This window comes from Poecilia formosa, unplaced genomic scaffold (assembly GCF_000485575.1).
Source record: "Poecilia formosa unplaced genomic scaffold, Poecilia_formosa-5.1.2 Scaffold3, whole genome shotgun sequence".
NCBI lineage: Eukaryota > Metazoa > Chordata > Actinopteri > Cyprinodontiformes > Poeciliidae > Poecilia > Poecilia formosa.
In genome coordinates this window covers 3510988-3524583 of record NW_006799942.1, presented here as the reverse complement: position 1 = coordinate 3524583, position 13596 = coordinate 3510988, and the positions used below count along the sequence as shown (strand labels likewise).

The 13596-nt window shown below is 38.8% G+C and overlaps 1 protein-coding gene across 1 annotated transcript in view; it reads left to right on the top strand.

The window, feature by feature from the left end:
- dchs1b (dachsous cadherin-related 1b) overlaps window positions 1–13596 on the top strand; it is an 86993-nt gene that overhangs the window by 58936 nt on the left and 14461 nt on the right. Inside the window, exons 5-11 of the mRNA XM_007555395.2 lie at window positions 5715–5897; window positions 7201–7432; window positions 8070–8306; window positions 8986–10038; window positions 10240–10427; window positions 10948–11044; window positions 11150–11307. Coding sequence (XP_007555457.1) covers window positions 5715–5897; window positions 7201–7432; window positions 8070–8306; window positions 8986–10038; window positions 10240–10427; window positions 10948–11044; window positions 11150–11307 — 2148 coding nt within the window. The remainder of the gene's footprint in view (window positions 1–5714; window positions 5898–7200; window positions 7433–8069; window positions 8307–8985; window positions 10039–10239; window positions 10428–10947; window positions 11045–11149; window positions 11308–13596) is intronic.

Below are 13596 nucleotides of genomic sequence, written 5' to 3'. Positions count from 1 at the left end.
TATATATATATATATATATAAATCAAAATGTTGCTGTAAGTTGACAAAATATATTTGTACTGAATTGCCTTATAAGGGTTCTTTGCCAACCAATACCTCTATTTTAACTCATGCATTGCTGTTTTCTTCGTTCCATTTCATAAATCATGTTGACACTTGCCTTGACCGATGCATGTCAGTTTTTTGCACCTGATTAATAATCATAAAAATTCTGCCAAATTTCTTTTATTTATTTATTTTTTTGCATAAGTATTATGACTATTTGTATTGCACTCTATTTTTGTCCTCTGTTTTCAGATATTTACAGTGGTCATGTAACCACATTTCTGTATAATAAAATATGAGGTTACAGGAAATCATTGTATAACACCAGTTGTCAAAACAGATTTAAAGCCACTAATTTCTTAAAGGTGATTATGAACTATTGCTTAGATTTTATGAAACATCCAATCACAGATGGTGTTTTTCTGTATTTTTCATGAAATTTCCCAATGATTTTTTTTCTTTTATTTAAAGACTACATACTAGAGTGCCTACAGTAAAGTAATTTTTTTATGTTATTTGGCAATAATTATCAATGCTTATCTGCAGCTAGGAAGTGATTTCATTATGGCAGACATGGATAATGTGATTGACAACAGAGACGGAAAATAGTTTGATAATAATTACTATTCAAATTTCAGTTTACATCCTAGCACAAGTCAAAAGACAGAGGTCCATTTCAATACAGTGCTTCTCTATATTATCCAGATTGAAAAAAATCATATCCAAAAAACCCACTTTCTGCTTTTGTTTTCACAAAAACACAGCATCTCGGACAGCTGCAGCTGTATCCGAGATGCTGTGGATGGATTTACTTTGACAAAAACCAGTGTTTCACAGACAAACGGCAGAGTACAGCAAGACTTATCTGCACCGGCTCCAACATCTGGTGAAGATAAGAATGGAGAAGTTGAAAAAGAGCAGCAATAGAAAATTACGTCAAGAATAAATATGTTGAATGGGTAAAACGTAATAAGTAGAAACATAACGAAGAAGAAAAAAATTATTTGTTGAAATAATAGCACAATTATGCTATGTCTCTTGTGAGATTTGACAAATTATGCAGTATTAAAAAATACATGATTTGACTATTTTTTTAATGGAAAACTGTTGGCAGGACAAAATGGTGAAACAAGCTGATTTTGAGTTTCTGACTAGCCATTCACCAAGCTAAAAGTCTGTTGATTTTAGTCACCAGTGGGTTTTTGCAGCTCAAAAACTTATTAAACTTATTAAACTTCAAAAACAACCATTTAATGGGTAATCACAAGACCACAGTGAAAGTACGGTGGTGGAGATTCCCAATGACCACAAAGGGCCTTCAGTAGCTATGTGACTGCAGCAACATCAAATATACTGCATACTTGGTGCATAATGGTCCAAGGTCAACAAACTGGATGTTGACTTTGTTGGACAATGTTGCCAAATGTCTCCATTTTCAACCATGTCGAAAATGGAGACATTTTCTCTAATTTAAGCTGAAGTGTAGATAGATAGATTTGGATACTTCTCTCTAAATCCAGATCTAAAAACTTGCTTAAGCATGGCTCATTTTATTGGCAGTTTCTCCAACCAACAGAGAAAATCATGAGATAGCCGAATGCCGTGCTAAAAACCCAATGAGATTTACATGTTGAAAGGAATGAGCTTACGTCTGAGCTTGCTTTGCTCTGTGCTTGTATGCTTACCTCTCTAGGAAGGCGAAGAGTTCAGTGAGGAATGATTTTGCACTCTGAAGTCTGGAAGACTTGTCATGTGATCAGGGTGCAGGCTCCTCTGAGTCTAACACACCAGATTTATGAAGACTTGCTAAGCCTGAGCTCTTTCTAGATTACCTTTTTTTGCCTTTTGAAATCTACATATGAGCTGAAAATACAGAGACACAGTAAAGTGCAAGCAGTTTTTGGTACCAAGTTAAATGATCCTGTTGCCTTGTGCAGTTTAGACTGAGTCTCGCAATGCTGGTGCAATGCTGATAACAGAAATAATTTCTACATGCTCCTGTTCCTTCAGTAATGTGGTTTTCATCTGGTACTAATTTATAAATGTTGTACTTTGTCAATATGGTCATGGATTCTATGCTTAAAAGTTCTGCTTAGACTGCCAAAGTCTTCAATCAGCCTAACCACTGCCCTGTGTGCAGTATAGTAAGAAACTGCACTGAAATCATTACATCCTTTGTCATAACTCCGATTGTTAGAAGGCTAAATTTCTTGTCCAACTTTGTGTTTCTTTTGCATTTTATTTTTTTGTCCAGCATGAATAATCTGTAACATTAAAGTTTAATGTGTGGAGAATTAGTGTCCTACTTTTACTCCAGCAGTGTTGTAAGTCCTTTCCCACGGACGTCTCAGTCTACAGAATTACTTCCAAGTGTGCTTACATCAACTGTGTTAGAGCTTGTTTTAATTTCTTATATAAACAAGGTGGTGTATTTGCTATGTTTAGTTGGAATCTCCTTTAAAGTCAGAGGTGACAATGACGTTACTTCATGACCAGGTGGACTGTTGTGGGTGTTAAAATCCTTTTAATTAGATTAAGTGAAAAGGATCCTGATCATATGTGGGTGGTGTGTGGGTAATCTAAAGTCACGCAATACTCCATCACCACAGGTGGCTAATCCATCACAGACAGCGAGGAGGAAACGACGAACACTTAAGACAAAAGCCAAGATCGCAGAAGATAGTGTTAGTCTCAACACTGAACTTTAAAGGAAGTTCCATTAATGATCTCTAAGCCCCAAACATCCAGTTCAGATCGATGAAGAAGGAGGATTAAAACTCCTCAGAAAAAACAAATTGTTTAGCGACTCAACTCCCCAAGAGATTGTCCTAATAATCCTGTTTTAACTTGTATGTGAGCAACTCTCTCTGGGTCTCTGTCTGTCTGCAGCCAATAGGTGTGCATAATGGTGAAGACGTGTCGGTGGAGCAAAAGGAAGTATCCCACCGGATGTTTATGTGTTTGTTTTCTCTGTTGGGTTCAAATCCAGAACTCAGTCCTTTGATAAAATAAACTGTAAAAAAAACTGATGTCTCTTACATCTATATTTATAGGTTTAAAAACAATGCTATATGTTTGTAAATCGAAAATTAAATCAACACCTGGTTCTTTTACTTCTATTTTGCTAGTATCAGATTGGAGCCCCATTGCCTTCAGAACTGCTGTAACTGTTTGTAGATTTAGAGTCAATAATGTATTTTCAAATAATTTTCTCCTTATTCTAATGCTTCATTAACACTTCACAGAGTCATCTTCTCCTAAAGATTCCTGTAGGGATTGAGTTGTTACCATGTGGTTGGCTGATTTGTCAATTGTTATAATATACAACTGAACTAGTGTATATCAGAAAGTGATCAGAGGAAGTATGTGGTCTGAAAGGGGGCCAAATCAGGGGTTTAGTAAGGCAACATCAACACTATTTATTGGAGGCTTTAATTCAGTCAGATGTTGTTGAAAGTAAAAATACATGATGAAAAGGGACCATTTTAATCTGGTAAATCAAATACATTTTCTAGACTACAACTTAAATTAAATGTTCATCGAAGGGATGTGTATGAAACAGATTTCCGGAAATGTAAACAAAAAGATAAAAAAACGAGAGAAAAGAAGTAGATAAAATTGAAACTGCAGGTATAACAGACATAATTTCCAGCTGTTGACAGCTATGACAGTGACAGTGAAGGATTGATGTTATCGGCGCTTGCGGATCTTGGCTTTGCTTCAAGGTTTCAACATCTGAGCAAGAAGGATTTTCTTAATGAGCACCATAAACACCACAAAACTACATTAAAAAGCCAGACCCTTGCCTAAACACGACATTTCCCCTTTTGTGTGTTCCAAAGAAATCATTGTTGTTATGGAATTTCTGAGTGTTTTTCCTAGATTTGTCAGAACTTCTGTGTATATACAAGGGGAGCTTTTAAGTTTGCCAAGTAGAAAGAATGATTTGAAGTGAACAATAACAAATGGATCAAATCAGGTCTAAGAAGGCTCATTTTTAATAGAAATGTACAACAAATGGAAATGAAAATAATTTAAATGGCATGTTAAATAGAAAATTGATAGAAAACTGTTTCAGTCTCTAACATGATTAGGTATTTAGACCAGGAAGTCAGTCAGCGGTAAAAATAAAAAAAGGGTCCAATAATTTGAAAAAGAATATGTGGGCAATATTTTCATGAGTTTCTCTCCAAATTCAGAAAGACCATTTGTTTGCTTGCTAAAGTTATTTAACATTGGTCAGTTTTTATTTATTTATTACACTTTGCATGCCAATAATGTGGCCACATTTAATAGAAGCTCACATCTGACACAAGAAGCTAACGATCAGTTACTGTTGGAAGCATTTGTATTGACGGATGTAAAAATGAGGAGTTAGAAGAATGTGGAGTGAACTCATATGATCAAGATTAAAAATAATAATACCGTCACGTAATTTCCTAATATCCTGCAGCTGTACTCTGCTGTGAGATCCCTGGGAACTCAGAGGAAATGTTGGGAAATCAGACTTAGACCATAGCTGCCGTCACAACACTGGGCCACATAAACTGCCCTTCATCTCTCTGGGTATGCACTTAAGTACCAGTTGCATGGAGAACTTGATCTGAAGACATCTATCTTCAGAGCTAGTTTTTCATTCAACAAGTGAGAGAAGTAGCATTCCCTGGACATGTGACCAGTACCTCACATGGCCAATGCAGAGATGCAGACAACAAGCAACTATGGCCGTGTAAACTGGTTATTATACCTATTAACAACATTGTGTTGGATTATCCAAAGTAAACTCCTACAACCATGTAGCTAACATGCAAACGCTCCATGCAGAGCGGATTTGAAACCTCGACCCTCATCCTGTGAGGAAATGGTGCTTAACTACCAGGTCTTCCTGTTAAAGACATGATTAACGAATATTGATAGTTTTTAATCAACATATCCTGTGGAGATAATGTCTTTATCGGGGAAAAGACTTGTTTATTTTAGCGAGCCAAAGCCAGACAAGAAACTCAGTCTCCTAGAGAAAGTTGGACTTGCTTCAACAATCGGCATTTACTTACCACAATTTTTGGTTTTAATTTCATTTTAATTTGACAATGGCATTACTTATGTAAGTATTTTGGCACTTTTAGGGAAAAAAAATAAGTATGGATATTTAAACTGTGTTCTCAGCTGGAGCAAAAAGTGTTTTCCATTGTAGTTTATGCGACTTGATCAAGCGTTGAACTGATTTTCATGTCTGGACTCAGACACCCAATAAAATAAATTCTTGTTTTGAAATGCCACATTTCAAAACAGACCTAAGAGGAAATGTATTTTTATTTTTGTTAAATTTTTTTTATCTTTTTTATATTTCCGACAAATCTGGGATCTATAATCCAATGTAATAAAGTGGATTACTTGCACAGATGCTGTTTTTATGGTGTTCTGGAAATCATAGTAAGTAGGGCTGTGATATGTGATATTTGACCAGGAGCACTTGTACATGCCTATGAGGTGACTGAATTATGGCGTACTATTGTGATACGCAGAGGTTCTCAGTTTGTGTATTAAAACTGTGACACAGGAAGAACTTTTTTCACCCAAACATTTCTGGTTTTACAGGTATGATATTGCACAGCGTGAACAATTTGACGCCTGTGTGCTTATCCTAAGTGGTGTGTCTTTTCTATCAGGTGTCGGCTACAGATGGGGACCGAGGCTCTTTTGGGACCATTGCCTACACCCTGGGTTCAAATTCTGGAGGCACACTTCCCTTTACCATTAACAAGGAGACGGGCCAGCTATGTACCAGCACAGCTCTAGACAGGGATGAGGGATTGGACAAGTTTGATCTAATTGTGACAGCAACAGATGGAGTAAGAACCCATTTCCTCTATTACTACTATATCTCTAATATTTAAAATTACTGTAATACTTTGATTTAAACCTGTAAACAGTGCTAGTATACAAATTTTGCCAAACTAAAACACACTTATTGATTTTGTAGCATGAATAAGTTAATGCTTTGTTGAATTCTTTTAAAGGCACAAATCAACCAATCTATCAAAAAGCTATTAGTCTAACAGCAATAATGTGTCCATTCCTCCGTTAAGCAGTCATAACCAGATATTTAGTAACTAATATTTAGAGCTAAAGTAAACTTTTCAAAAAGTCAAATAACTTGATTTGTTGCAGGAGAAGATATACATCAGCGGATATCAGATTCCTGGTGACAAAAGACAATCTTTCAGCATGAAATAAAACAACAACTTTTGATCAATTTTGATGTTGTAGACAAATCAAAGATGTGTTCCACTGAACTGATCAAAGTGACGCTCACGTCAGAACCCAACTCGCTGTTTCCTTGCACTGACTTGAAGAATCAAAGGGAGCAACAGGATGGCAAAGCAATCAGTGAAAAACAGGAAATGCAGGAAGGGACGGGGATAAGGAAAAAAGGAAAGAGCATTTCAATATTGATTGCTACCAGATAACTTTGAACAGAATCTACTGGGAAGAAAAAAAAGTTTAGTCTTAATTGAACCATTCTGGTTAAATAAGTGTCAAATAAATTGGAATCAATCGAGGCCTAAAGTGGATCACATTTACATTACTTAAATTTAAAGTATCATTTAATCACTGGATACATGTGAAACTGGATCTAATCTGCAGTTTTTGTGTAATAGAAAAAAAAAGTAATTCCAGTGGCTTTCTGCCTATCCATCATTCCCAGCTCTATCCACACGGTGTCTATTGCCTTTGTCTCAGCTATCTCTCTTTTTATAATGGCCTCGTAAACTAACCCTGCAGTTACAGTGTAAACCCGTTACTTTGCTGACAAACACAGCATTTGAATGGCTCCATATTTAAGGGATTGTCAACAAAGAGCTCGTCTCTCTGGTTTTCTTTAAAACTGCTCATATTTATTGTTGGAGTTTCTAAGAAAAGACTTGATTGTCATCAAGGCACACAAAATAAAACAAACAGTATGCTGTCTGTGGTGACGTACTGCACGGCTACTTAACTAAATCTTTATTTCCCCAAGCTTAACTTTAATTCATTTTGAGTGTTGAACCAGAAAATGCTGCCATGTTACACTGTGTACTTCCCGAGAACTGTTCTTTTCCTACATATATGAATGCAGAAACTGTTGAATCAACTATTGTTTTATCCATACAGGGTGGTCTGAGCTCTGTGTCTCGCGTGAGGGTCACTGTGGTGGACATCAATGACAACCGGCCCACCTTCTATCCAGCTGTGTACACGGTCAGTCTCAGTACCCACAGTGCCCCGGGAACCTCTGTGGTGAAGGTGACAGCCAATGACCCTGATGCTGGACAAAACGGCAAGGTGACCTACCGCACAGTTCCTGGAGGGGGCTCCACTTTCTTCACTCTCAACAAAGACACAGGTGATTTTACTTTATGGGGCAGTGAGGCAACAATAACTAAACGTTTGAACTAACTCCCTCCCTGCATTTAAACCTCAAAACAGAGGAAGACGATATAAAGAATTGATATTTACATTAAGTGGATCAATTGTGACTCAAATGCACTTCAGTAATTATATTTCATTGTCAGTGTTACTGTGATTCTGTAAATTGTTTGGCATGACGAATCGCATCCTAACTGAAGACAAGAATAAACAACCAACCCAATGAAAAATATCTTAGGTTAAAAATGCTGACCGTTTTTGAATTTCGGCTTGCAGATTACATCAAACCGAGCCAGGTATTTCATTTTCTCTTCATTGTTTATTTGTTTTTTTTAACTCCTAATTCTAGGAAACATAAAACGATGTACTGAACATAACAAGAACCAGTCAGTTCGTACAGTTGACTCCAGCAGAGTTGATGAGATTGACCAAACGTTACATTAAATTTTGTTTTATTTTAATTGAAAATTAATTACTTAATTAATTAATTATTAATAACTTAACGGAAGTTGTAAAGAAATATATTTAGTTTGTACAGTCTTGATTTTGTCTGTGAAGCTGTCTGTAATTAAGATGAAAGAGTTTACACTTTTTTTTATTTTCTGTACTTGCAGGAGTAATTTCTTTGTCCCGTTCCCTCCATGGTAAATCCAACACGGTTATTTCCATGGTGATATCGGCCGAGGACGGCGGCGGTCTAACAGCGCCAGTTAATGCCAGAGTCAATGTGAGCGTGGTGGGAGGTTCTGTGGCATCTCCCACTTTTGAACAGGCACAGTATTTCTTCACGGTTTCTGAGGATGTTCTGAGAGGCACGGCGGTGGGAGTGGTCCGTGCTGCAACAAAAGCAGGTGGGAATATTTGTGCCATTAATTAGGCATTTTCTTTGTAATGTTGCACTCCTGGTCAGAAACAATCAGTCAGAGCCAGGAGGAGGGTTTTAGCGGTGTCAATCATGCATTGCTCACACCCTCCCACTTGCTGTCAGCAGTGCTACAGCTCCTGCTACTGCAGAGCCTGCAGTGAATGTGCAGACTAGTTTGCACAGCCGCCGACAATGGTAGGCAAACAGTTTTTCTGCAATATTAGGTTGTTTCTCTACAATTATCAGCTGCAGAAAACCAGCAATCTTGAGCTTACAATGAGCAGCGCGCACACAAGAGTGACTAACAGTGCTAAGACCCTCCTTTTGGTTATGATTGGTTGTTTCTGACTAAGCAGTGTATTTCTGCAGATGGCAGAAGGACCACAGGGAGGCAGATGAGACAGATCATCTGTTTTATATTATACTGTCAGGAGTGAATGTTTGAACAAAAAGTAAAAAACATTTTATTAAATGTTAAATGTTTATTAAATGTTTATAAAAAACCTTTATCAAACTTACCTGCTAAGGCTTTAATGGGGTTTTTTTGTATTGGTATCTCTCATTGAATTTATAATTCATGTTATGCAGCACTTTGGTGCTAGATGCTTGTTAAAAAGGGTTATGTAGAGACTTGACATTGACATTGACATTGCTTTTCCTTTCAGGAGTCTCTAAAGGCATCTTATACTCCATCTCTTCGGGAGACCCTGATGGCTACTTTACAGTGGACAGCTCCTCTGGGACCATTCGGACAGCTCTTCCTCTTGACCATGAAACCTGCTCCAGTCTTGATCTGGAGATCCAGGCACGCTCCGGTTCTCCTCCAGCCTACGCAAACAGTCATGTTCGAATAACTATTTCAGATGTCAACGACAACGCCCCCGCCTTCCTTCCCTCCTCATCGGAGTCCCTCCTTTTGCCTGAAATAACCAAAATGGGAACGGTTATTTACCGTATTCAGGCCACAGATAAAGACTCCGGTCACAACGGTCAGCTCAGCTTCGACCTCATCTCTGCCGGGGCTGCAGGCAGCAGTGGCCAGAGGACATTTGGTGTTGACCGTGGCAGCGGGGAGGTACGCTTGATCGGAAGTCTTTCGTATGAAAGTGTCCCACGCTATGATCTTCAGGTGATCGCGAAGGATGGCGGAGCACCTCAGCTCAGTTCCACCTTCACTCTCGTGGTCCACATCCAAGCACAAGATGCACAAGGCCCCACCTTCGACACCCTCACCTACAGGGTGGAGCTACGGGAGAACACGCTTCTCAACACACGTTTCCTGCAGGTCCGAGCGCTCAACAAAGAGGCTTCAGGGAATTCTGGAAGCTCTCCATCTTCATCCTCAGTTTCCTACCGCCTGAGGCCCGACGGTGATGCGGCTGGATTTGGCATCATGCCCGACACTGGATGGCTGTTTGTTCGAAGCTCTCTGGACCGAGAGGTTAAAGACATGTTCCTATTGACCGTCCTAGCTACGTCAGGCCCAGGTGGAGCAGGGAGGACCGGCAGCGCCACTGTCAGGGTGACCGTAACTGACGAGAATGACAATTCCCCGAGGTTAAGCCAGGAGAGAGTGTTCCTGGCAGTCCGAGAGAATTTGTTGGCAGGAACCGGGTTTGGGAGAGTGTCTGCGACAGACAGAGATGCAGGACTAAATGCTCGACTCACGTACAGACTGCTCCACTCAGACAGACACTTTCAGATCAACTCCCAAACAGGTGACTAGAAACAACATGCAGTAGCTACGCTATCACTTCATTTTAACAGTTTTAATTGGATTAAAATTAAATCAGCATTACAGCAAACTTAAAGTAACTGCATATTAAAAGCCACATAATTTCCCTTCAGAACGTAATGATCAGTAAAATCTTAATGAAACCATTAAATTGCTTTCTGTGTAATTTCCCGTTTTGCTTCAGGGGAGATCAGCACCCGCCTCGCCCTCGACAGAGAGCAGCAGTCCAGTTATCAGCTTGTGGTGGTCGTGCAGGATGGGGGTACCCCTCCTCGCAGTGCCACAGGCACCGCTCACATCACCGTGCTGGATGAAAATGACAATGCCCCCAATTTCACTCATGCCAGACCTGAACGGGAGCTGCTGTTTCAGGTGAGAATCGAGGCAGATATGTCAATATACGAGGCATACAGCTGCATTGTTTCTCTTTTTATCATTGACAAATTCTAAATGTTGTATCACTAAGAATTATTTGTGTGGCAAGTTATTTTTTTGTCATCTATACCTTAACATTGCTGACACTGTACACAATCATTTTTTACCTGATCTACAGTGCCAGAAAAAAGGTCTATATTTTTTTTTCTGTTTCGGGCATTTTAGTTGCACTTAAGTGCTTCGCAAATTAAAGTTTTTTTGTATTAGACAAAAATAGTAAATATAAAAAGTGATTTCAGAATGATGATTTCATTCATTATTGGGGAAAAAAAAAAAAGCTAGACAAACCAGGCTAGAGTTCTGTGTGGTTTTTGGTACATTTTTCGAATAAGGTAATCACTTTAACTTGAAGAAACTACTGTATGCTTATGTTAAGTGCAAAAACAAATATAAGGAAGTGTTTGTGAACTTATTTGAAGTCTGAGAGTTTTTTTTGTTGTTTTTTTTTTTAATGCAGGTGACAGAGGGGCTTCTATCAGGGACTGTGGTGGGGACTCTGTCAGCTAAGGACCCAGACGAAGGGGAGAATGGTACCCTGCATTACTCTTTATCAGGTAATTCCAACATGGTCAAACGCTAATCCTGTGCCCACTGCAGTTCTGTAACTGAACAGTGATGACTTTCATTTATTACTGTTTTATCTGTTTCACATTCCTAAGGACCCAGAGCGGAGCGTTTCTCCTTGAACCCCACCAGTGGTGAGCTGAGAACTGCTTCCCCTCTGCGATGGGCGGACAGAGCCGAGTACGGATTTACCGTGACCGCTGCTGACCACGGCAGTCCAGGCCTCAGCTCAACCTGCCAAATCCGTATACAGGTATACAGTATATACAGTATATACAATTTTTGTTTTCTGACCAAATTAGTCGAAATCAAGGGGGGAGCTGAAGCCCTTTTTGCAGAGCACAACGGGTAACAGTTTAGCTCACTCTTTTTGCTTTCCTTGCTATTGAGTTTTATGAGAACGACACATTCAGTTGGTTCAGTGAAGCTGAACCCATGCCTATGTAAATAAAAGCATGTATCAAATCTAGTGTGCGTTTCCTGATTCGGAGGTCATGGAGGTAACACAAGTCCAGGGTGAGAGGGTGATGTTGCGCTCTGGGAGTGTGCTGGCCTGGACTAATTTTCGGAATTCTCAGTAGTGAAGGTCAACCCTGCATATCAACATACAATATTAGGAATTCGGCTGCAGGAGAAAAATGTCTTCAAGGAGAGGATGGCGGCAGCTTGCTTTCACCGTAGAGCTTTTAGCTCTTTGTTTTTCTGCCTGATGTGATTTCATAAAGGAAAAGGATGCTAATTGCAGCAGGAGTGCTTGCCTCAGATTTCACTCGTGCGCTGCTTGTGTGACAGTGTGATTAGACAGAGGGGAAACAGGCACCTTGGAATCAAACGTTCCCAGATGAGATTTGATGAGAGCCAGCTGCAGTGAATCATACAAACAAAAAGGGAATGTGCACCACTGTACAGTAGCAGGGAGCAACACATGCATGCACACGGACATCGTGAAACACTTGTTTTGGATGTCCGGTGTATTGATTTTGAGATAACATTTTACGACGTAGTGGATAAAATCAAACATGTTCAAATTGTACACTACAGTTAGTGTCGGACAAATATTGGATGTCTTGAACAGAAAAAGCAGTGTAGGTCGGTAAATAATGGTGTGGACTTTTTGTCCTGATCTAAATCATTTGGGAACAGACATCTGCTGAGACAACTTCCCTGTACATTTCTTTGTTAAAATCAATATTATGGATGTGCTTCAGATTTCAGATTTCAGCTGTAAAATAACAGCTCAGTATCATTTTGTGTAAATTCGTTTTGTGATTGTGTTCCAAATAACATCATCATTAATGTTCTGGATGCTCCAGCAGCTGTTTTTTCTTGAAAGCAACAGATATTTTGTCTCAACAGAATTTCTAAACATTTATCTCATTCAACAAATTGAGTTGAATCTTTTATTTACTCACATTTAACTCCAGTCAACATGTTTCCATGTGGACCAGTGTAGCCTTAGCATGTGTACTCTTTGTTTTAATATGGCTTGTTTTTTTGTTTTTTTTTATTTGGTTCATAACATATTTTTGTGTGTTTCAAGATAATATTGTATACAGACAAAGCAAGCAGCATAGATATGTAGTATAAATAGTGGTTCTCTCTCTTCACAGACTTAACATTTTGATCTGAACATTCTAAACTTTAATGACTGGAATTTGAGCTGCTTGTTGTGTAACAATCCTCCGCACCAACACACTTCTGGGGATAGCAGGTCACATAACGCAATCAGTCAGGAAATTACAAATATCCCATTATTATCTCTTATATGAACATCAATGTGAAGTGTAAAAATCCAAATCACACTGATATCTCAACAATCCAGTTTTCTTAATGTTGTGTAGCCTTACTGCTCAACTAGATTTTTTTTTTTTTTTTGAAAAATCTTTTTGCCAACCTTAATGGCTTCCATGCAAGATGGTGATTTTAACCCAGGCCCATTAAATACCCATCTAGACTGAACAAAGTTAATAATGGGCCCACACACACGTTGCCCTGTGACACGTCGGAGCTGTTAGATAAACAAATATGTATCTGTTACTAGAAAAGTGTATATGATTGAAAAACAGCCCAGTAACATGGACAATCAAGAATCTTATCAGTGTGTCCTGGCCTATTTGGTGCACAGTTGTTCTTTTTCGAGCAGACTGAGGTATGTGGAAGTTGGCTGTTGCTTTGCTTTATTTGAATTGAAGTATTTACAAGTTTCCTATCAAACCTTTGATCCTAGTGAATTAGTTTACAGACCTTTTACTCCCCAGATGAAATCAAATTGCTGCAGTAGGATATTTATTCTGAAATACTGCACATTTTCCCTCCATGTGCAGTGAGAATGCCCATGAGGGTTTTAAAATTATAACAAAAACAAAAAAGCAGGCACCAATACATCTCAAGTTCAAGTTTAGGGATGTATGTGCCTTACAGCTGTACTGTCTCCTGAAATTTAAAAGAATTCCAGTCTTGTTACATTCAACAGACTTTGCCTTGATGATTTTCTCCCATGCTTCATTTAAATGATACATTGAAATGTTCTGAAGTTTGTTTC